Genomic DNA, 21,638 nt, shown 5'->3' with positions numbered 1-21,638 from the left:
AACACTCTGAGATAATTTCTGTCTGAGTTTTAGAGATAACAAGTTTAGATCTTGATTAATTGGCTAACAAACTGAGATGTATTCTAGTCGAAAGGACAATAGCAAGTAAGAATATGGTTTGTGACGGCGATATTTATATGAAAATATTGATGAGTATTGACCGTTCTTCACAAGCAATACGTTCTCCACGAGCAATAACCCTAAGAAACTTCTCGACTTTTAAAATGTCTGTAACAATGGACTGTAACAGATACTAAATTTTGTGGCGGTTTCTTAGGATTATTATGAGCCTGAGTTGATATGTCTTGACAGCTGGTGTCCATCTTGATCGACGGATGAATTATGTTTATGGCAAGATTATGGGTATAACAGCTGTTATTATTTGTTATTTCTGATTTTGTTTGTCATTTGACCTTGAAATACCCTTTTCTTTGTACTGATTGCATTTATTTTTAGAATAACTAAAATACTTTGTCGAGCGGTCAAAATGACCACTCATGGTAGGGGAGGCAAAGTACAAATTTTTCTCAGAAAATAAAAGAGCAAACTAAAAGTAAATACCGAAAAATATATTGTATGCATGTTTTAGGAAAAAGTCAGAAATTATGAAACGATATGATAAAGTTTAAATATGGTTAAATTTGTGTAGAAGTTCGAGGGCGGTCAATTTGATCACCGCTGGTAGGTTTAGTGTTAAATAAAGGCGAAGGTATGGAAAGTTAAATTTCAAATAATACTGCTAATATATTACGAAAACTACGAAAATGAAGTTCTTTCGTTACACACGATTAATATCTTGTTTAATTTTATAGACTTAAATTTTTTTAATTATTGCTCATATAGTAAACTAATAGCAGAGATATCTTTATAAAATAAAATTAACATAACGAATTAAAGTCTATAAATGTTATCGGTATATTAGCAGACAATTTAGAAATACATGGGGTGCCAATATAAAAAAATTGCGTTGAAGAAAACCATAATTCATTAAAAATATTGAGAAATATCGAATGTGTAATCAATTCCAGTGAGCTACAGAATGTGATTGCATAAAGTAAAGCTGCAAAGCAATTTACAAATCATTGAATATTTTGAACAATTTTCTGATAAGAAAACGTGCAGATACTACTATTTATTTATTTTATTATACTGAAAATAATAACGTATTTAAATTGACAAAAATATGTTGGCTTCTGGCAATTTATCATTATTTTAATCATTAATTAGAAATATTTATTTTATAACAATTAACTTCTAATGCCATTTATATCATGTATAGTCTAGTTTGTATTTAAAAGAATAGCGCATGCTACTTGAAGTATAAAAATCCATTTGCTCGTCTTACGAATATGAGAAATATGTAAATTCAAATTTGTACGATAAAAAAATACAATAATATCCTAATGTTAAGTAAGCTTATTTTAAAATACAATTGAGAACTACAGAAAGTTTAATGTTCTCGCTTTAGCAGCTAATTTAATATAATTAGATATGAAACAAAAGATAAATCAAACAAAGTAATATATAATATACTGAAAAATATTTCGTCCCAAATATAATCTCATCCAGAACTTTCAATACTCTTTAAATTTTCTAATAATACTAACAAAAACGTACTATTTTTTATAACCGTATCATGTGTTCTACTTTCCGCCCATTTTTATAACGTTAAAATACTTTTATGTTTTATATATATATATATATATATATAACGTACATTAATGAAATTATTTTTTATGCACAAAAGCATGACCTTTAACTGACCTAAGTAAAACCATGTAATAAACTATAAGTTAATAATTAATTGTATGTAAAATCATAAAGCAGTATATGCACAAAAAGAACAAGGTCATAAAAATTAAGTAAAAGGTCCTATTTACATTATATATTATATAATGTTGTATATTCGGTATAAAATATTTGTACAGATACAAAATAGATTGAACTTAATGATGCAAAGCATTCATTGTTTATGTGTACAGAAAAACATTATACATATTAAGAACAGATTACCATAATATGTACATTATAATCATTTGCTGTATTTTTTTTTTTTTTTTTTTTTTTTTTGTTTATTTTGTTGATGTAACTTTCTCCAAAATTACCTGTGATTAGGATTGAGCACTGGCTGTAATTGAAGTGTATGTTCTCATTTTTTTAATTTATACAATAGGCTAATTAAATGAGGCTATTAATTAGCATAAAACATAATATTGCTTTATACGCAAAGATGGCTTGCAAAGAATCGTACTTTGATTAAGAATTGGGTGAATCTGTTACGAATATGATAATAGTAAACACAGCATTGAAACCATAATATCATTTTAATATTTTCGAATTAATAATAATGATTATCTGTATTATTGACAATAGTGCCTTGTATATGTGTATCTAAATCATACTTATAAAGCAGGAATGGCTATTATTAATGATTATTATATTACAACAGCTTCACTCGATAAATTTTCATATTAATTCCATTTTAAATTAGTAATATTACTGTTTCTTTGTAACGTGTATATTTCTTTGTATAATTGTTCATAATTTTTTTATAATTTATCCGTCGTTAATTATGTAAATATATTTTCGTTTTAATCAACTTCTGTTTCATAAATCATGACTTCATATAAATTGTTAATTATTTATTTTGTAGTTATCATTATGTTAATAAAATAATACTACAATTAATGGTAATTATAAGCTGTTCATACAGGTGTTAAAGTGCTATATGATTTTGACTGCAATTTAAGTCAATATGAAAAATAAAATACAAACATTAAACGTAAATTAATTGAACAGCATTTTTGTTATTAAGTTACAGTATCTTTATACTATCAAATATTACTGTATTTGGAAAAATAGAGAAACATGTAAGATAATATAGAAAAATTGGAGTAAACTGTAAGCTATATTGAAAAAGTTTAGAAATAATATTTTAGAATTAATTTTTACTAGATAGATAAAAAATACGAATACAAAAAATCCTGATGCGTTTCTTTGTGTTATATGTAACACAAAGTTATATGTATTGTGCTGATATGTAGATGAAACATCAACATACTTCGTATAAAAATAATTATTGTATGTATAAATGCATTTTCATTGAATACTTTACATAAATGCTGTTTAGTATTCACTTGATTTATTGATTAAAAAGTAATACTTCCTAGTATTTATATAAGAACAGTACAAAGAATATTAAGTAGCTAATTAAAGTGTTTGGGAGTTATATGCGTCGAAATTTATCTACGTACGTGCCAAATCATAACACATCAAACAAATATTAATTATGGATAAAGTGCCACAAATTTTCATAATTCAGTCAGTAGTTGTCTAGTCTGATTACTAATTTGTATTTTTAAAATATAAAATAAAAACATTTTGTAATTCATCATCTAATGATTGACTCACTATCCTCGACGCAATTTCTTTATCTTACATTTTGTCGACAGCATTTTGTTTTGTTAACATTAATTTTAGCATTAATGATCTTTGTACAATATGCAATAATCATAAGAATATTCATCAACGATTTTATAACAGCAAATATAAATATTTTATATTCCTCTTTTATATATTACAATTAGAGCATATAAATTAACACCTATGTATTATGTTTAATAATTGTACAATATATTATTAAAATCCTCCTTTATATAGAGCTTATATAGACGATAATTTCGTTACTGAATATGTTGAAGTTGTAATTTACAAAACGATTTACAAATTAAAAAGAAATGTCCTTCTTGTCCAGGGATATATGTCGATGGAATAATGTGATATGTACCTGCTGGTGCATCCTCTAATTCCAGGTAAACAAATCCTGATCTACATTAAATTAAATTATTAATAAATACTCTATACAATTATATAAAATGTATTGCTTTATATAATACCTGAATGGGCCAGAGTTTTTTACTTTGAATGCGGTAGGTGCGTCTGAATCATTTAATACAACTGTTAAAATATCAAATCCTATTTGATATTGTTTAGGTCCCTTCAGTATAATCAGCAAATAATTATTATTACTTGAACTTTCCAAGATTAACTGGTATCGTGGATTATTCTGGTATGTTGGATGATTGCTACATCCACCAGCTGTAATATCTTTCCATTGACCAGTAAGCTATAAACAAATCATTATTATTATAGTATTAACTTTTAAGTGTATTTATACAAAAAATAAGAAAGATATACCTCTTTTTCATATTTATAAAAATTTGGTATTTTCCTTAATGAGAATTCGCAAGATCCGTAGGCGCGTAAAGTGTAATATATTGTATTTGTTTTTTCATACTGCGATATGACTAGAGTATATCGAGTATCACTTTGAGGATCTAGTTTTATTTTACAAAGATAGTGTGGACTGTTTATTCTTACCCCATCGATATATGGCGGTGGCTCATCTATACAATTTTAACAAAAATTTATGATTAATATATAGTTACAACATTTATAATTAAATTTGATACAAACGGAATAAAACCATAAATTATTTTGCTCACGAGGATAATATACTCTTTTTCCATCATTTCGATAAACTAATACTGTGATATATTCTTGATTTTGCCTAAAATCTGCTATGTCTGTAATGTGTCTGGTAAGAAGAATCCATATAGCTCCATTAACGTGGTTTTTCACTTCTAGTAAAAATTGAGGATTATCACCGATATTATATGCATCTTTCACTGGTCCTATTCCTGAGTTCCACATTCTACAACATATTTTCATAAAAAAGTTCTGCAACCATTTTTAATTATTTAAACAATATTATTTATAAAACCACTAATAACTTACTGATGAATGCAATAAGTGTAATTAAATAAACCTGGATTCCAGTTTAAATAAAAGACATCAAAAAATCGGCATATGCTAAAATAATCAATCCAGAAAACTCCGTTATCAAATTGGGACGCAGAATCTGGATCATAATTTAGTGCTTTCTTTAATTCACTTGTCCAATGTACTCTATCAAGTTCAGAATAATTTCCTTTCCATCGTAAATGTGACCAAGGATTTTTAAGTTGTAATAATTTTTCATCCTATACAAATATATCTATGGTTATAAACTATACTAACCATAAACTTATTTTTAAAATATGCTTTAATAATAAAAAATAATAAAAAGAGTAGTCAATTATACATTTATTCTTCTAACATCGAGAACAGCATAAGCGTGGGTTGGTACAAGACCCGTTCTATCAGCTTCCAAATCAGATAATTCTCCGGTAGCAACTGTTACTAATACATCTCCTTTGTGCAAACGTGTTAATAATACATTAAATAAATTGTCTTCATTAAAATCTGGTTCGCCAGGCCTTATAGCCCATCTCTCTGGTATCCAGCCAGTTAAAGCATGTAAATCTATATTCTGAACAATAATATTTCATTATTAAAAAAATAATTTATATTCTATGATTGTTATCTTTGTAGCAGAATTATATGTATATTGAAATAAACTTACACTATTTGATCCAGGAAAATCATAACCACCCATTACTTTCATATATGCCTTCTCGAGCAACGAGATCCACAGCTCACCATGATTGCTAGAGTAGGAACAAAGTAATTGGTTGTATCGGCTTACAGGCAATAAGTCATCTATTATAACTTTGCGTGACACACCGTTAATGTGTAGTTTCACCATGTATTTTCCTAATACAAAATACTCCCAATTTAATTTTCATTGAGATAATATTCTAGGAGAATTACAGACCACTGACCCTTGATGTTAAAAAAAAATTTCATGATTTGTGCAGTAATACATAAGTTCTTACCAAATGGATTATATATTGGTTCTTTATTTCTATTTTTTGGATAAATAATGGAGGTGATAAGTCTGCGTCCAAATCTTTTTTCATACTGAGCACTAACTGCAAGAGAAGCAACAAAGGAACAATCAGAAACAACCTACAATTGAAATTTAATTATACTTTAGTATGAAAAAATCATTAATTTAGAAATTAGCTTTATTTTTTACTAACTGTCTGTTTTATACTGTAGTAATCAACATGAGATGTTTTAAGCATTTTTGGGTCAGAGAATAATTCTTCTGGCCGGCACCATTTTGCAAAATCAAACTTTTGTTTTGGTGCTAATGCTAATAAACCATCTTCATCAGTAAATGGAATAGCATACTGAAACTTCTCTGTAAGATCAGTAATCATGAAAGGTACAAATTTATGATCATTGATATGAGAACTATGAAGCAAAACACGTTTCTCTTCTTCTGTGTAATTAGTACTACCACCACTCACTTTCAAATGTGCACTACTTTCTTGAAGAAGTGATGGTCGAGATGGTTTCCCTAAACATCAATAAAAAGTGAAATTGAGCAGAAAGTATTTCTCATTACAGTAACGTGACAAGAGAAAAGTACCAGTGTTATTAGAGCTTGTAGCAGTTGTTGTTGTAGTTGTATATGATGTTTTGTCTATATCCTCATCCAGACTTGTTTCGGGTACAGGAGGTAATTTAGAAAGGGTTTTAAGAATATCATTACTATGTACTGTTTTTAAACCTTTTAAAGATTCTGCCCTGTCAAGTGCAAGCTTTATAAGAGCTGTTAATTTAGCCTTTGCCTCTATATCGGTAATTTTCTGTAATTATAACAATATTATTATTATTCATAAGTTTAAGAATCAACAGAATTATTAAAATATTTTTAATAGAATTGGAAAGTTTGACAATTAGAATTTTATGTACCATGCTAAGTCCTAATTCAGCAGCGTCTGTATATAATTTTACAGCGATATCTTTTAAACCAGCTTCATCCGCATCTTGTGCTTGGTTCATAAGAAACTTACATTTTTGTAACTTAGATTGATCGGTAGTTTGTGCCTTATGATGTTTCTGTTCTTCTTCACTAACTGTAATATATTATTTTTTATTTTTGAAAACATATATCATGAATTAATTTGAAATACTCACTAAGATTATGTATAATTGATACCCTCTCCTGATATTCAGAAACTTTTTGATCATATACAGGATCTTGCAATTCTACAAGAAACTTTATAGCTACATTATAATAATATAAAGCTTGTCTGTATTGACACTGACTATCAAATTGTACTGCCTTCCTCGCTGCATTTTGTGCATCTTCCAATGTCATTTTCGATAATTTTTTTATGGTTATTATGTCAATTACTATATAATTTTATATAATATATTATATAATAAATCTTTATATAATAAATTTGTAATAAATTTGTTTGTATGTAATATTCATTTCTTCATCCAGTTTTTAATTATTATTAAATGTCATATTAATTGTACTTTATTTACTTAATATGTTAAATATATATCTTCCCTGTGCATTATTAATAATTGTGTATATAGATTTCTTTAAATTAAGTAGAACTAGGAAACAATTTCAAATTTGTCAAAATGATTTCACAACCATTATTTTCATTTTTAAGGCCAACATTATAGGTTAGATGTTATTACATTGAAGTAAGTTGTTTAATTAGTCATTTATTAACACTAGTGCACGGTCGTATTCACAGGTATGAGAACCCCAATGGAAGGAGGTAAGGCCGTGAATAAGATTACGGTGATAAAATTCTTACGGATCAAAAAATGTTTCTCAAGTAAAGCATTTCAATCAATTTCTGTAATATGCAACACGACCGTATCTGTAACTGAACTTTACTTCATTATATAAATTTATATTTATTTAAACAACATTCTTCTGTACTACATGAAATACTATATGTTTATCTTAAATAAATCGAAAAAGGTTATGAAAAACAGTTTAAGTTACATCGTTTACCTTCAGTGGTAAAAATGGCAAAGATAGCGTTAAATGTAAAAGTCTACAATAGTTTGTATTGAATACTGAGCTTCATATCTAATTCATATAGCTTGATACGCATGTGTGAATACCGCAGGTGCATTAAGTATCTGCATTAACTTAGGCGGTATAGTGGAAAAACACGAATCCAAAATATGGCAAGTTCGTCAAGGTAAATTTTGAGAAAATTTTGTCTTTACGATTGATATCAATAGCAATTATTACAGAATTTTGTTATATCGATTATTATTATTTACGATCAAACTTAGTCACTTTAGAAATACCATAATGTTATAGACTATGGTTATGTGATCTGACAGAAACATCGTTTGTTTATTCTTGACGTGTTTTTGATAACAGATCATTCTATCAACTTTATATTTTCATTTTAGTTTCTTTTTTAAATAAGTATCTTAACCTTCAATTGTTTATTAGCAATTGTACATAAGTATATATTAAATGAAAATGAAATACATTATTTTTTAGAAACTTTTTTTAACATAAGCAACTGTAAATGAACATTAAATTGCTGACGTATTATTAACATGATAACTAATCTTTGTTAGCATAATACTAATTGATATATTTACATGTAAGTGCATGTATACATTAATATGTGGTACACATTTTCTTAGTTCTTTTTTGCAGACATGAAACAAACAAAGTTTGTTGTTATGCACATCCAGATGCTTCTCTTATCGAAGACTATAGAGCTGGAGATCAAATTTGCTCAGAATGTGGACTAGTTGTAGGAGATAGGTAAATATATCTATGCAATTTGAGAATGATATATACATAAAATAAAATTGAGCTTATTTTCCTTTTCTCTTACTCTTTCTTTTCAAATAGGGTAATAGATGTTGGTTCAGAATGGAGAACATTCAGCAATGAAAAAGCTGGAGTCGATCCATCACGTGTTGGTGGCCCAGAAAATCCTCTTCTTAATGGTTCAGATCTATCCACTATGATTGGCCCTGGAACTGGTGCTGCGTCGTTTGATGCTTTTGGTGCTTCAAAATATCAAAACAGACGTACAGTAAGTACCATTATATTATTCTATTATGAGTTTCTTTGTTAATTAATAAATTATGTCATTTCAGATGAGCAGTTCTGACAGAGCATTGATTAATGCATTTCGTGAAATTAATGGAATGGCTGATCGTATTAATTTGCCTAAGACTATTGTCGATAGAGCAAATAATTTATTTAAACAAGTACATGATGGTAAAAACTTGAAAGGTCGTGCAAATGATGCTATTGCCTCAGCTTGTTTATACATTGCCTGCAGACAGGAAGGTGTACCACGTACTTTTAAGGAAATTTGTGCAGTTAGCAAGATCAGCAAAAAGGAAATAGGAAGATGTTTCAAATTGATATTGAAAGCACTTGAAACTAGTGTTGATCTCATCACAACAGGAGATTTTATGTCTAGGTTTTGTTCTAATCTTGGACTTCCTAATATGGTACAAAGGGCTGCCACACATATCGCGAGAAAAGCAGTGGAGATTGATATTGTACCTGGAAGATCACCGATTTCAGTGGCAGCAGCTGCAATCTATATGGCTTCACAAGTATGTATTTATTGGGATTAAAAGAAGTATTTTTTTATGTTATATTCTTATAACTTTTACACATTCTTTAATTATTCAGGCGTCAGAAGATAAACGATCGCAAAAAGAAATTGGTGACATTGCTGGTGTAGCTGATGTCACGATCAGACAGTCTTATAAGCTAATGTATCCTCATGCAGGAAAGCTATTTCCAGAAGATTTCAGATTCGCTACTCCTATTGATCAATTACCACAAATGTAAATTTAACGCGAAGTTTTATATTTCTATATATATTTTATCATGTTGAAACAATAGTTACGTATTTTAAATAACCATTTCTAAATAATTTAACCCTTATTTACAGTATACATTCCTTGATAATCTATAAATTTTGGTATTACATTGGTATTACCTAATTTGTTACATTTCTTGTCTTTTCTGTTGTACTTGGTTCCTACTGTGTTGTGTAAATTTGCAACAATAGTATTTTAATAATTTGTCTGGTGTGAATAAAATAAAACGTTTATGCTTTAATTGGTGCGTTTCAACATGTTAAAATTGAAAAGGTCGATAAATTTTGTTGTAAATTTTATGTTTGATACCAAAAAATATATTGAGTTTTCAAGCTTTGTACAAGCAGATTTACATTTAAGTTTACATTAAACATCTTTACATTGATATTTTGTTTAAAACGCTGCTGCACAATAATCTTTTTTTTTTTTATTTTTATGTTTGCAATAAGGAAATAACGGAAACCAATTAATAAAATACAATAAATCACTTGAAAGTACCATGCTATATAATTATACGATAAATTCTGTGATACTTTTACTAAATAATGTAAGTCAAAAATTTGCAACTAGCGAAGCCGACTAAAGTCGAAAGACAATAGCCTTTTCTCACTGTAAACGTGTATATACATATTTTATTTTTGGCTCAAAATTTATACAAAATATATAAGAACATTCACACAGAAAATTTCACTGTTCAAATTAAAACATCACAATTTTATAATATTTGTTTCCTAAAGTTTCATTAATATTTTGTAATCTACATATTACATATTTATCGAAGTAATAATCTATATAATTCAATATTGATATTACATATATTATATATACTTTTTAGAAAATGATATCAAAACATTTTTAATATTGACTATATTTGTTCATCTTTATATTCGATAATCAAAAATCAATTATGTTCTATCTTTTAAGATATTTAGAGATATATGCAATATCACAAAAATTTTTATTGTATTACATAGTAAATGAAATATGTGCATTAGATATCTTAATTTGTATGTTAAGTTATGTAATAAAGAGAATTGTTATCATTAGGCTGCTGATTTTTATGTAATTTTCATTTTCACATTCATTACACAGAAATTTGTTTCATCTACTAAAAATTATAGGAAGTACTCTGCTTTCACTATTTTATATATTTTTGTCTACTATATGCAATCTATGGATTTTTGCACTCTTAAATTTATTATAAATGCTTAAAAATCTGCAGTCTAATTATCATTATTAAAACAAATTGTTTTATTAATACCTATTTATATATAATCCAAATATGACTTAAAAATGTGTAAGTATATATCTGTGTGTTGTCAGAAATGTGTTTGTCAGCTATCATGTGACCTACTGTCACTCTCAAAACTTCAATTTTTACTGTATAGTAAAATGCGTAATAATTAATTTCGTAATTTTATTATACATAACCTTGATAAACATCTTAGGAAAAATGATATTTAAAGTATTGTAAATTTATACAACGCAGTGCAACATAACATAACCTATATACTATTTAAATTTGTTATAAATTTCAGTTCTATGGTAGAAGAAGATTTAATTAGAAAATTTGACATTACATTTTTCATCTTTGTTAGTAAAAAAATAAGAAAATATGAATTCAATGCCTCCCACTAAACCTCCGAGAGGTATTAAACCAACCAAAGAAACGGTAAAAATATCAGCTTTCTTTCATTCTTTACTTAATAATTGTTTAATTTTTAATCGTACATCTTTTGCAGAGTGGTTTATTGATCTCTGTAATTAGAGCTTTGTCAGCAAGTGAAACTAATGAACAACGAGAGATAGAAAAAGCCAAGCTTGAAAAAGAATACAAGAAGAGTGATCAGAGGCTTGACGAATTGGTATCATTACATGATCAGGACCTTACAGAAGTTATGCAAGTAAATATAAGTTAATATATAATTTAATAATAATGATTGTACATACATGTTGTTAATAACATTTTCATTATTTCTTACTATAGATATTCAGTGCTTTATCAGAGAAGGTAACAGTATCTCGAGAAAAGATTCATGCAGTTAAAGAAAATTTGAATGCTTGCAAACAATTATTAAGGTGTAAACGAGAGGAACTGTTAAACCTATGGCTTGAGGGAATTGAACACAAACATGTACTGCATCTCTTAAAGGATGTGTAAGTTATTCAGATTTCTATAAAGAATAGAAGAGAGAATATAGTTTCTGAGCTTGATTCATGTTTTTTCAAATTTTTAGGACTCCTGATTCTTGCACCAGAATGTTACCTTTACCAGAATTAGATACGTTATCGGCATCTACATCGTATAATACAGCATCGGACTGATAGTCACTAGATTTATTTGTAATTAGTTATAATTTAATCACTTTCTGTTTATAAGAATGAACAAAATATGAAATTTAGTAAATGAATACATGGATTTGCACTATTGAAAATTGTAGTATTCATTCGTCTATTATAATATTTCTATCCTTCATAATAATATACATAATAAAGAACGAATACATTGTAAAGTATAATTTCATATTTTCCCGCCAAAATGTTTGTTCTATACACAATAATTCAATTCTTGGTTGGTAAATAATACTATTCTGTTTATTCGATAGGTGATAAATAAAGATTTTAATGTTAAGTGTTTTTATAAATAACTTAATTTAAATATACATCAGTAGTATTTTAAATAATCCATCATCTTATCAGCCAATGATTCATGGCGATTCATGGTTACATGGCACACGTAATATTTCCATTACTGTGTGCTACGATCACTTAAGTTTATCTAATCGTGTTATGTACATATTCTACATCATAATTTCATGCAAGCGATAACGTTTGGTAATATTTTTTGCTTTTATACTGCAAAATTAACAAACCGTCAAAACGTACATCGTAAGTATTCGAACATAATACATTGTATTGTATAGAATATTCTTTTTTCATTCAAATCTTTAATACAAACCTTTAATATAATTCTCAAATCTTCATCTAGAAGAAACTTCTTTTAAAAACTTGAATAATTGCTTTATTTTTCAACATTTTTATATACTTAACACTTATAAAAACTCTAAAAAATGTTTCTATTTAAATACGATGCGCAAACATTTCTCACCCATATTCCCCAGACAGTAATATTTTGTAATATTATTTACGAGTATATATGCTCGGTTGAACTAAGCTTAAAAGGAAAGCATTTATTGTTGCAGGTAGAGATGGGAACATTGGAATTAAAGCAAACCTTGACTGGTCATAGGGGAAGGGTGTGGAATGTTTGCTGGCATCCAAATGGTACTTGCCTTGCATCTTGTGGTGAAGACAAAACAATTATAATATGGGGACAACAAGATTCAAAATGGGTTGTGAAAACCATTCTTACAGAAGGTCACACTAGAACTATTAGGGAGATAGCATGGTCCCCTTGTGGAAATTACATAGCTTCTGCTAGCTTTGATTCGACCACTGCTGTATGGGACAATAAGTCGGGTCAGTTTGAATGTAATGCAACATTAGAAGGACATGAGAATGAAGTGAAGAGTGTTAGTTGGTCTTGTAGTGGTCATTTGTTGGCTACTTGTAGTCGTGATAAATCTGTTTGGATATGGGAGATAAATGATGATGAATATGAATGTGCTGCTGTTGTTAATGCTCATACTCAAGATGTGAAGAAGGTAAGTAATTATTTTATGTTATTAATTATATTACTATTTTATGTTAAATATATATGTATATTATTATTATATTATCAAAATGTATTATGTAAGTACCATAAATATATGTTTAAATCATTGCAGATAAGGTGGCATCCTAATGAAGAAGTTGTTGCATCTGCTAGTTATGACAATACAGTAAGGATATTCAAAGAAAATGCAGGGGATAATGACTGGTCGTGCATAGATGTATTATCATCCCATACATCAACAGTTTGGAGTCTTGCGTGGAACAAGGAGGGCAATCGAATTGCAACCTGTAGTGATGATCAAACAGTGAAAATATGGCAAGAGTACAAACCTGACAATGAACGAGGAATTGTTACATCCAACAATAAATCAGTTTGGAAATGTGTGTGTACTATAACTGGTTATCATACAAGGACAATTTATGACATTGATTGGTGCAAAACAACTGGCTTGTTAGTGACTGCGTGTGGTGATGATATTATTAGAATATTTAAAGAGGATAGTGACTCTGATCCTCATCAGCCAAGTTTTACTATGGTTTGTTCTATGGACACTGCTCATATCCAAGATGTAAATTGTGTGCAATGGCATCCTACTGTTCCTGGTCAACTTGCATCAGCAAGCGATGATGGTTTAGTGAAAATTTGGTTTTATAATGAATAATTGTTGTTTTATGTAATGTTATCTTTTCATAATAAATAATAATGAATTATTTATTTACTTTATTCATTATTCATTCCTCGCTTTACTATTAACTAAATATTCTTACTATATTTTGTGATAATCTGAATATGATTTGCTTCTGTTTCTGTTTTAGGTTATTAGGAATGTTCAAGCATTTTAGTGGACTGAGGCAAACCTATAAAGTTCTAATTTCTGATATAACGCTCAAACATAATACATTCTGTACAATGAGTGGCATAAAATTGAATGTTACTGGAGTGCCTTTAAATCAAGTTGTAGATACGTTAAAGCAGTTTGCAGATCTATCACTTGCAGATTCCTGGGATAACGTAGGCTTACTTGTTGAACCTACGGAAAACAAACTGGTTTCACACATTCTTCTAACAAATGACCTGACTGAAACTGTGATGCAAGAAGCTTTAGACTTGAAAACAGACATGATTATTACTTATCATCCCTTAATATTTGCCCCCATAAAGTCTATAACAACTTGTTCATGGAAGGTAATGAAAACTTATTACTGACTTTTTACACTAAATTGAGATTTTATATAAATTATCACTTAAATAAAAATTTTTAGGAGAAGATTGTTGCAAAATGTTTAGAAAATAGAATAGCTGTGTACTCTCCACATACTAGTTTTGATTCAATAAGAGGAGGAGTAAATGATTGGTTGGCATCAGCATTTGAGAATGGTATAAATTTAAAGTATAATATTTTTTAAATATTCTATAATTACCTTGTACTTGAACGTATTTTATATGTTTAAGTGCTTGAAAGTAGCACACCAATTCAACCAAATGCCATAAATAATAATAATGGCTATGGAAGAATGTGCACTTTAAAAAATAAAATTTCTATTGAAGAAGCTGTGCAATTAGTGAAAAAATGTACTGGTTTGAAATACGTTAGATTAGCTCGCACACATTTAACAGGTATCAATTTTTTGTTCATTTCCTAATTAATTTGTAAATTTGATATACTGCAATTCCATTTTATCTTTCAGATGGTTCAATTAAAACTGTCGCACTTTGTGCTGGAGCTGGAGTATCCGTTTTAAAAGGCGTATCTGCAGATCTATATCTTACAGGGGAAATGTTGCACCATGACGTTCTTGACGCAACACACAAAGGAATTAATGTGATTCTAACAAATCATTCTGATTCCGAACGCGGTTTTTTAAAAACATTTGCGTCTATTTTAAATGAACTGTTGAACAAGTCTGTGTTAGTACAAGTATCAAATAATGATGCCGATCCTCTAAAAACTGTGTAATTTGAGAAAAACGAAGAGAATAAAAAACAATTAATATGACACAAACATTGGGATGGAAATATACGTTACATATGATAAAATTTTATTATTAATATTATAAATTACCTGTCCTATTTTGGGATTGACAACTTTTTATTTCAATCTGGTAAAGTTAGTCAGAGTGATATCAGAGAAGATAAGTACATAAACGAATCATAGTATATTGCGGGTTCAACAGAAACCATTTACAGCTATAACAGAAACTGCGTGTAACGCGCTTAAACTACTTTTAATTAATCTTTGAACATGTGTAACCATTATAGAATCGATTTTCCCTTAATCTGATTACTGAAATATTTCTTTTGCACATAATATATCATTCATTCGTTTATCATTTTCATAATCTCATTCACGCTTATTCAAATACACGCGCATGATGGTTATGAGAAAAAACTTTATTTTAACAATGTACGTACGTAACCGACGTTTATTGAAAACTTATAACTAAATAAAATATTAACAGTCGTTATTCTGGTCCAATTAGAACGATTTTAATTTTGGGTCCACGCATCCAATTCTTTTTCTCCTTTTTTCATCGATATTCTGCCATTTCTGGCTTCATAGGTCGATAGATGAAAAGTATTAGGTCATCCCATAAGTTCGTGTCGACTTTTGTGTGTACATTTCATGTGTTGATTTATAAACATACGGCGATAAGGGACCAATGCACTTGAAAAATGGGAAGAAGTTGTACAACGAGAGGGGGATTACATTTTTTCATGAAACTGAAAGGTATGTAAACAATCTTAACATATATAACCGCTCGAAAAACGGAACGAACTTATGGGATGACCTAATATTTAGTTATTTCATAACGGAGAGTTCTTTAAGTACAACTTGACCCTCGTGACTCAACGAACTTACGATCCTAACAACTGATTTCTTATTTTTGTTCACTATTACGATGTTGTTTTTTCTTTTTGTATGTATATGTGTGTATACACCAACGACGAGATGCGTTAATACACAATGAACACATTACAAATTGCAATTTTTCTACGTCACCGAAAACGGTGTGGAAGTATACCCTGAGCTCGGATGCCCAAAAAATATGGATCGTGTGTAACATTTATCGAGAGTATTTGCAGAACAGACAACGTGAAACTGAAAACTAAATAGGTGTATGATTTTTTTTATTAGATTAATAGTATCCGTTGTTTCTAGTCGGTTATTTTTTTTCAGTTTTACGTTTTGAGTTTAACGTTTTCTATACTGCGATAACGGATTATGGTCTGCCGCTAATATCACGATTCAACCACCTAAATCAGAACTATATTCTTATTAGAAATCCCGTTCGGTTCCCATAGAAGACTTTCTACAATCGATACAATTGTTTATTAGTTTATTCCAAAAAATATTAATTTAAGTTCAAGCGATTTCTACTATTATATTTTAGCATATTAATTTTCAAACCGATCAATATTTTCGATTGAATTTCGGTTTTCGATATACATAGCGACAATTTCCTAAGTATACTCTTGTTAGCCACGACTAACCTTTTACAGTGATTCTAATATGAACATAGTCTGATGTTTGTTTTGAATCTTCATCGAAAAACCGCTTATTTATTTTTTTATTCAGACATTCGTGTAATTATCAACAAAATAATAAAATACAATAAACAAAACGAAAAAAATGATTGCGCTGTTTTTTTGTTTCGTAACAAACATCACTGTCAGTTTGTTATTACTGTCTTTTCTAGCGTGAAACGCTTATTTTCTTCTCTGATCGAATAATTCGATTCGAATCGAATCGAATCGAATCGAATTCGAAGATAATCCAGATTTATTTCGTGTCTCTAATCCGGACTCTCAATTTACACGGTCAAAAACGATTTTCACGATTTCTCCTCTCTCGTTTTGTCATTTCACAAAACAAACAAATTTTCTCCAGTATTTCCTCGTGCTTTAGAAATTGTAACATAGTCTATATACCATATATAGAGTGAGACAAATAAAGCGTTACAAGTTATTTTCTCAGAAATCATTGTACATATTGACATTTTTTAAAAATTAAATAACACATATGGACAATCATTGTAAATAAATTTTTGTAGGACGACATCTAGGAATATAGAGTGATACTTTCTCATTTATTTTAAATGGAGTTAGATATTAGATTCTTTATTTATAATAACTCTTACCAAACTGTATAATATGTATTTGAAATATTTTTTTTAATTCTTTAGTCATTTAAAACAAATTATAGCAAATGATTAGTCTATTTGATCTATTTAATTAAAAATATGAAGTCAATATGTTCAGTGATTTATGAAAGATCAACTTACAACTTTATACTTAACCCACTCTGTATAATAAATCGTTTATGACGAAACGGTTAAAAATCTTAATTGCATTTCAACAGTAATTCGTACATTTCCTTTGGCAAGTACAATGTATTGTCTCATAACTGTAACACAGCAAATAAAATCGTAGTTTGTTCAGCAGTAAACGGTTCGTCTTCAACGAACTATTATTACCATCGACAGTTTACTTTTTATTCATTTTTTATCTTATTTTTTTAAATATAGGATGTCTCAAAATTGAAAAATTATATTGAAGGAATACAAATTTATTTTATTATTAATAGTTATTAATGGTCCAAATACATATATTATAGTATCTTTTCAAATGAAAGCGAAATTGAGATAAAAGAGACTACATAAATTATGGTATCCATATTTTAAATCAATATTCTTTCACGTCAAATTTCAGATATGGATATAGTGATCTAAATCAGTTGAAACTTGATCTAACTTCCATTACCTAAAATGGTGGTCGTTCTAAAAAAAACTTTCCTCTCATATTTTATAAGTTTATCTTATAACTTATTTTATAAACTTCTTTCGTAATGTTCATTTATAAAATAAAAAAGCATCATTTTATTATTCAATTCTGAAACACCCTATAATAGATTAAGTCTTATATTATTTCGTTACAACAGACTACTTTTCTTATAATACATTCAGCATCCGTTGTGCCGCAATATGGTCCGATTCCACCTTCACCTTTTTCTATTCTTCCTTCACAGATCTTCCTCCTCGTGTTCTTGATCCAATAATATCACTTTACGGTTTCCATTTCTCATCGATATCTTTTTAACGTGGTTCGTATACTTTCAAGATGGTTGTCACTTCCTTCTCGTAGCAGCCATTTTTCTGTGTGGCCAGAAGTTCTCCAATTTTCAGAAAGCGACTATTAGTGACGTATTAATTTAATCTAAAAATGATGGAAAATTACATTAATAAAATATATTTGTCTTTGTCTATTAAAGTAAGTTATCCAGGATTTAATATATAATAATAATATCTTTTAAGCTAGATTACTTAATTGTTTATGTGAACAGTTCATAGAGGGATCTTACAAGAATAGGTGACAAAGTATGAATATCACCTTTTAATGAACTTTCGTTCGCTCGTAATGGCGCTTTAAATATGAATAATCTATGAAGCCAACAGGTTAATGGTTTAGAGGGTATTTAATGTTACAAAGTTTTCAAGAGATTTCGTTAGACCAACCCTGTCCGGGTTAAGTTCCGCCGTTTAGGGACTTCCTTCTTCACTGTCTACATTATTATAAATGAGGGTGGGACGTTATCCGAAGTACGTGCTCGTAAATTATTTCTTCGAAAATTCATCAACGTAAATGTCTAAATAAAGCTTTATTGCTCTTAAATCTCTCATTACAAATCAGATTAATTAACTAAAAATTATTTTGATATTTTCTTTATTACTGTTTTTAAAGGAACTCAAGTTAATTATGTTTTTGTTATTTACATTAAAAACAAAAAAATAAGAATTAGAAAAAATTCAAAAAAGATCAAACAAATAAAGCTATCAAAAAGAGTTACCATTTGCTCAATTTTGTACAGCTTTGTATCTATTATAAAATTTACATATTAATCAGTCAGATTCAATTATATTAAACTTCATATCATTTAATAGTACTATAGTATGATTACAAGAATTTGATGCTATGATGATGAGGCTAATTAGAATTTAATAAAAGGATGTTTCATTAAAAAATACAGCTATGTGCAAATACATTTTGTAGCTACTGAATGATAAAAGATGTACTATGATTTTACAATGAATACATCATAGCAGAACACAGAAATAAATATTTACAAATAATATTAACAGAAATAAATATATTCCACTTTGATGAAAATTTCCTTTAGATATTACGTTGTTGCAATCAGGAATTCCCTGTTCGCTCGTACTTCCCGATTAAATTACGAACAACTCGACTCGAAGATTTGATTCAAAAGCGCAGCTGCTCAGCACGTATTCATGCAAAAATCAAATTTCCAGCGTAACACCGTGACAGTTCCTCCTTTAAATGTTTCCACGACGAGCCGTTAGAGGGAGGAGAGAGATTTACCGATGAATATCTGAAATGAGTATTTCGTGATCCCACGACGGTAGCTGGGTTCAATAACGATGATTCAGGAAGGCCAGCAGAGTCGTTGAGATCATTACGAATGGCAGATTTGCCAGCCTCAGTTGGCCACCGTGTTGCATCGCTGCTGGGTGTTCCCCTGCCGAACAATGATTAAAATTCAAATTGAATTCCGTCCTACCATCCGTCGTCTTATTGGAATTGTTTCTCTTCTACGCCACGCTATGTGTGTGTGTGCGCGCGCGCACAACACATAGAGGATGCTCTAGTAAATATTTGCAATGTTAATTCCATCAAACAAATGTTACAAAGAGTACTAGAAATTCTTTCACTGTGATGGCGTTATATTCTTTTAAATTCAATTAAATTTTTGTATTTTCTGTGAATTTCTCTTCAAATTGGATTTTTATCACTTTTGAAGATGAAATAATTTGGCGTTTGTTCAGTTTCGGTTTCAGATTTATAACCTTTTAGTAAATATGTTATATTATATTTAATCTTAGGAAAAATGGTATATATTGTATTTATTTGAAGATATTTGAAATTATGAATACTTGAGAATTAGGTTAGATAAGATACTAATTTGCGTTACAATCCTGATAATTTTAAGTAATACGATAATTCTCCTCTAAAGTTTACAGAAAATTTCCTGAATTCAGATATTTGTATATTTAGATTTTTCCTTCTACTTTGTATTTTCCTACGGACACAACGGCCATCTTGAATATAAGATTCTGTAAGATGAAAGCACCTGTAGTAAACAGGAGACTCGAATTCAAAATTTGGTTCGGTCGGTCGATTCTGCTTCCTTCTTACGTTTCTCTTTTTGTTGGTACCCACTAGACGAAAATAGAGAAATGTGCGTTAAAAAATTTTAATCAAAACTCGATAATCCCAAAATGGATTTTACTACAGCGATTACGTGTTAACCGTGAAAGCACGAACGATTGTAATTTGCTCCTGAATATTCACGAAATTATAAAAAAAGAAAGTACCCTTTGAAAGAAAACTTGAGTTTTTCCTTTTCTAACACCCTGCATATGGATAATTCCCGCCATCAGTATGTACATTGTTGCCGGGATTTTTAACGGTCTTCAACAGTCTCCTTCCACATCCATGGAACCTTGTGTTTGTCTGAAGAATCTCCCAACCACATCTTTAAGAAAAAAGCATATCATCCCTTTGCAAGGGAAGTGATCTTCATACCTTGAAAGTTTTTGCTGTTTAAATAGACATTTTTACCACCATACGATGGCCTCTTCTGTATCCTGTGATTCTAACATCGAGTGTTTCTCTGATTTCTCCGAGTGTAGACGCATTAACGCGGCACAATAGCTATTATAGTCTGCGACGAGGAGTCGCTTGCTTAAGGAAGCCAGTCTGCATTCTATCACGGGGTATTTCCCCACTCTTCTTGTGCGTCGTTAAGATCTGAGGAATGATGAATTAAAGGAATAAAATGATAATGAAATATAAGAAAAATTATAAAATAAGAAAATTAGAAGATAAAAGAGGTTATGTAAATAATATAAGGTGTCCCAGTATTAATGTTACAAATGAGGAGGTGAAAATAAGCTGAAATTATAGAATAAATTCTTTTGCTGATTGTACCCAGTTCGTACTCAGTTGGTAATTAACCAAATTCACATTTGTCAAGCAAATTTCCAAACTTGATTTTCTCGAAAACGAAACCTCACCATGAAACAAATTTATTCTATATTCTCGATTTGTTCTTTTCATATAAAATCACCTCTACCTCGTTTATATCATTAATATTGGAACACCCTGTATTTCAAATAGAATGTCTGTAAATAAAAAAGAAGTACAAAATGAAACACGATAAATAACGATAAATGATAGAAAAATTTATAGGGTGTCATATACAAATGGATTCTCTCCCGAAGGAGAACTTCGAAGCTCCTGGAGA

At 29.2% G+C, this 21,638-nt stretch overlaps 5 protein-coding genes across 18 annotated transcripts in view; 3 read left to right on the top strand and 2 right to left on the bottom strand.

The window, feature by feature from the left end:
- Nucleotides 1-2,035: 2,035 nt before the first annotated feature.
- Nucleotides 2,036-7,674, bottom strand: LOC126916224 (calpain-7-like). Of its 2 annotated transcripts, none has more exons than XM_050721771.1 (12): nt 6,931-7,674; nt 6,706-6,869; nt 6,380-6,599; nt 5,985-6,307; nt 5,778-5,910; nt 5,465-5,655; nt 5,159-5,371; nt 4,798-5,042; nt 4,506-4,714; nt 4,198-4,406; nt 3,897-4,126; nt 2,036-3,828 (listed from the first exon to the last, which is right to left on the bottom strand). In XM_050721771.1, exons 1-12 carry the CDS (start codon nt 7,112-7,114, stop codon nt 3,684-3,686), a joined length of 2,466 nt encoding a protein of 821 aa, XP_050577728.1. In that variant the 5' UTR covers nt 7,115-7,674; the 3' UTR covers nt 2,036-3,683. The 2 variants fall into 2 exon arrangements, with proteins under 2 accessions (XP_050577728.1, XP_050577717.1); XM_050721760.1 differs by having other exon boundaries at nt 5,144-5,371; nt 6,931-7,669.
- Nucleotides 7,675-7,815: 141 nt separating this feature from the next.
- LOC126916284 (transcription initiation factor IIB) lies at nt 7,816-10,685 on the top strand. Its single transcript, XM_050721933.1, has 5 exons — nt 7,816-7,967; nt 8,444-8,554; nt 8,645-8,831; nt 8,896-9,366; nt 9,446-10,685. Exons 1-5 carry the CDS (start codon nt 7,951-7,953, stop codon nt 9,605-9,607), a joined length of 948 nt encoding a protein of 315 aa, XP_050577890.1. The 5' UTR covers nt 7,816-7,950; the 3' UTR covers nt 9,608-10,685.
- Nucleotides 10,686-10,936: 251 nt separating this feature from the next.
- On the top strand, nt 10,937-12,074 carry LOC126916321 (exocyst complex component 4). Its single transcript, XM_050722020.1, has 4 exons — nt 10,937-11,311; nt 11,382-11,543; nt 11,627-11,796; nt 11,877-12,074. Exons 1-4 carry the CDS (start codon nt 11,255-11,257, stop codon nt 11,962-11,964), a joined length of 477 nt encoding a protein of 158 aa, XP_050577977.1. The 5' UTR covers nt 10,937-11,254; the 3' UTR covers nt 11,965-12,074.
- Nucleotides 12,075-12,267: 193 nt separating this feature from the next.
- LOC126916251 (probable cytosolic iron-sulfur protein assembly protein Ciao1) lies at nt 12,268-15,352 on the top strand. Of its 9 annotated transcripts, none has more exons than XM_050721902.1 (5): nt 12,268-12,528; nt 14,131-14,500; nt 14,578-14,692; nt 14,768-14,932; nt 15,004-15,352. In XM_050721902.1, exons 2-5 carry the CDS (start codon nt 14,141-14,143, stop codon nt 15,270-15,272), a joined length of 909 nt encoding a protein of 302 aa, XP_050577859.1. In that variant the 5' UTR covers nt 12,268-12,528; nt 14,131-14,140; the 3' UTR covers nt 15,273-15,352. The 9 variants fall into 9 exon arrangements, with proteins under 9 accessions (XP_050577859.1, XP_050577838.1, XP_050577849.1 ...); XM_050721881.1 differs by lacking the exons at nt 14,578-14,692; nt 14,768-14,932; nt 15,004-15,352 and adding exons at nt 12,843-12,924; nt 13,015-13,304; nt 13,428-13,988 and having other exon boundaries at nt 12,270-12,528; nt 14,131-14,259; XM_050721859.1 differs by lacking the exons at nt 12,268-12,528; nt 14,578-14,692; nt 14,768-14,932; nt 15,004-15,352 and adding exons at nt 12,746-12,764; nt 12,843-12,924; nt 13,015-13,304; nt 13,428-13,988 and having other exon boundaries at nt 14,131-14,259.
- LOC126916290 (lachesin-like) overlaps nt 15,334-21,638 on the bottom strand; it is a 66,588-nt gene continuing 60,283 nt past the window's right edge. The window contains exons 6-8 of one of the 5 annotated variants that reach the window (XR_007710517.1): nt 20,954-21,142; nt 20,707-20,867; nt 18,953-19,850 (exon numbers count right to left, since the gene is read on the bottom strand). Coding sequence is in view for 2 of the 5 variants with exons in the window: in XM_050721953.1 (XP_050577910.1) it covers nt 19,744-19,850 (107 nt within the window). In the remaining 3 variants the exon portion in view is untranslated. Of the gene's footprint in view, nt 18,530-18,952; nt 19,851-20,217; nt 20,551-20,706; nt 20,868-20,953; nt 21,143-21,638 lie in introns of those variants that run through there. The other 4 variants (XR_007710518.1, XR_007710516.1, XM_050721971.1 and 1 more) reach the window with 4 other exon arrangements.

This window comes from Bombus affinis, chromosome 1 (genome assembly GCF_024516045.1).
Source record: "Bombus affinis isolate iyBomAffi1 chromosome 1, iyBomAffi1.2, whole genome shotgun sequence".
NCBI classification, from domain to species: domain Eukaryota; kingdom Metazoa; phylum Arthropoda; class Insecta; order Hymenoptera; family Apidae; genus Bombus; species Bombus affinis.
Note: the sequence above shows the minus strand (reverse complement) of the source record. Positions and strands in the feature narration are given on the sequence as shown.

Coding starts and splice junctions, on each gene's coding strand:
- LOC126916224 (XM_050721760.1), bottom strand. CDS start 7,114: ATGACATTGGAAGATGCACAAAATGCAGCGAGGAAGGCAGTACAATTT. Junction 4,407..4,505: donor AAAAAGAGTATATTATCCTC/GTGAGCAAAATA, acceptor AAAATTGTATAG/ATGAGCCACCGCCATATATC. Junction 4,127..4,197: donor TTTATAAATATGAAAAAGAG/GTATATCTTTCT, acceptor ATTTGTTTATAG/CTTACTGGTCAATGGAAAGA.
- LOC126916284 (XM_050721933.1), top strand. Junction 8,555..8,644: donor GGACTAGTTGTAGGAGATAG/GTAAATATATCT, acceptor CTTTTCAAATAG/GGTAATAGATGTTGGTTCAG. Junction 8,832..8,895: donor AATATCAAAACAGACGTACA/GTAAGTACCATT, acceptor ATGTCATTTCAG/ATGAGCAGTTCTGACAGAGC.
- LOC126916321 (XM_050722020.1), top strand. CDS start 11,255: ATGAATTCAATGCCTCCCACTAAACCTCCGAGAGGTATTAAACCAACC. Junction 11,544..11,626: donor ACCTTACAGAAGTTATGCAA/GTAAATATAAGT, acceptor TTCTTACTATAG/ATATTCAGTGCTTTATCAGA. Junction 11,797..11,876: donor CTGCATCTCTTAAAGGATGT/GTAAGTTATTCA, acceptor TCAAATTTTTAG/GACTCCTGATTCTTGCACCA.
- LOC126916251 (XM_050721832.1), top strand. CDS start 12,711: ATGTTTCTATTTAAATACGATGCGCAAACATTTCTCACCCATATTCCC. Junction 12,765..12,842: donor TCACCCATATTCCCCAGACA/GTAATATTTTGT, acceptor TTATTGTTGCAG/GTAGAGATGGGAACATTGGA. Junction 13,305..13,427: donor ATACTCAAGATGTGAAGAAG/GTAAGTAATTAT, acceptor AAATCATTGCAG/ATAAGGTGGCATCCTAATGA.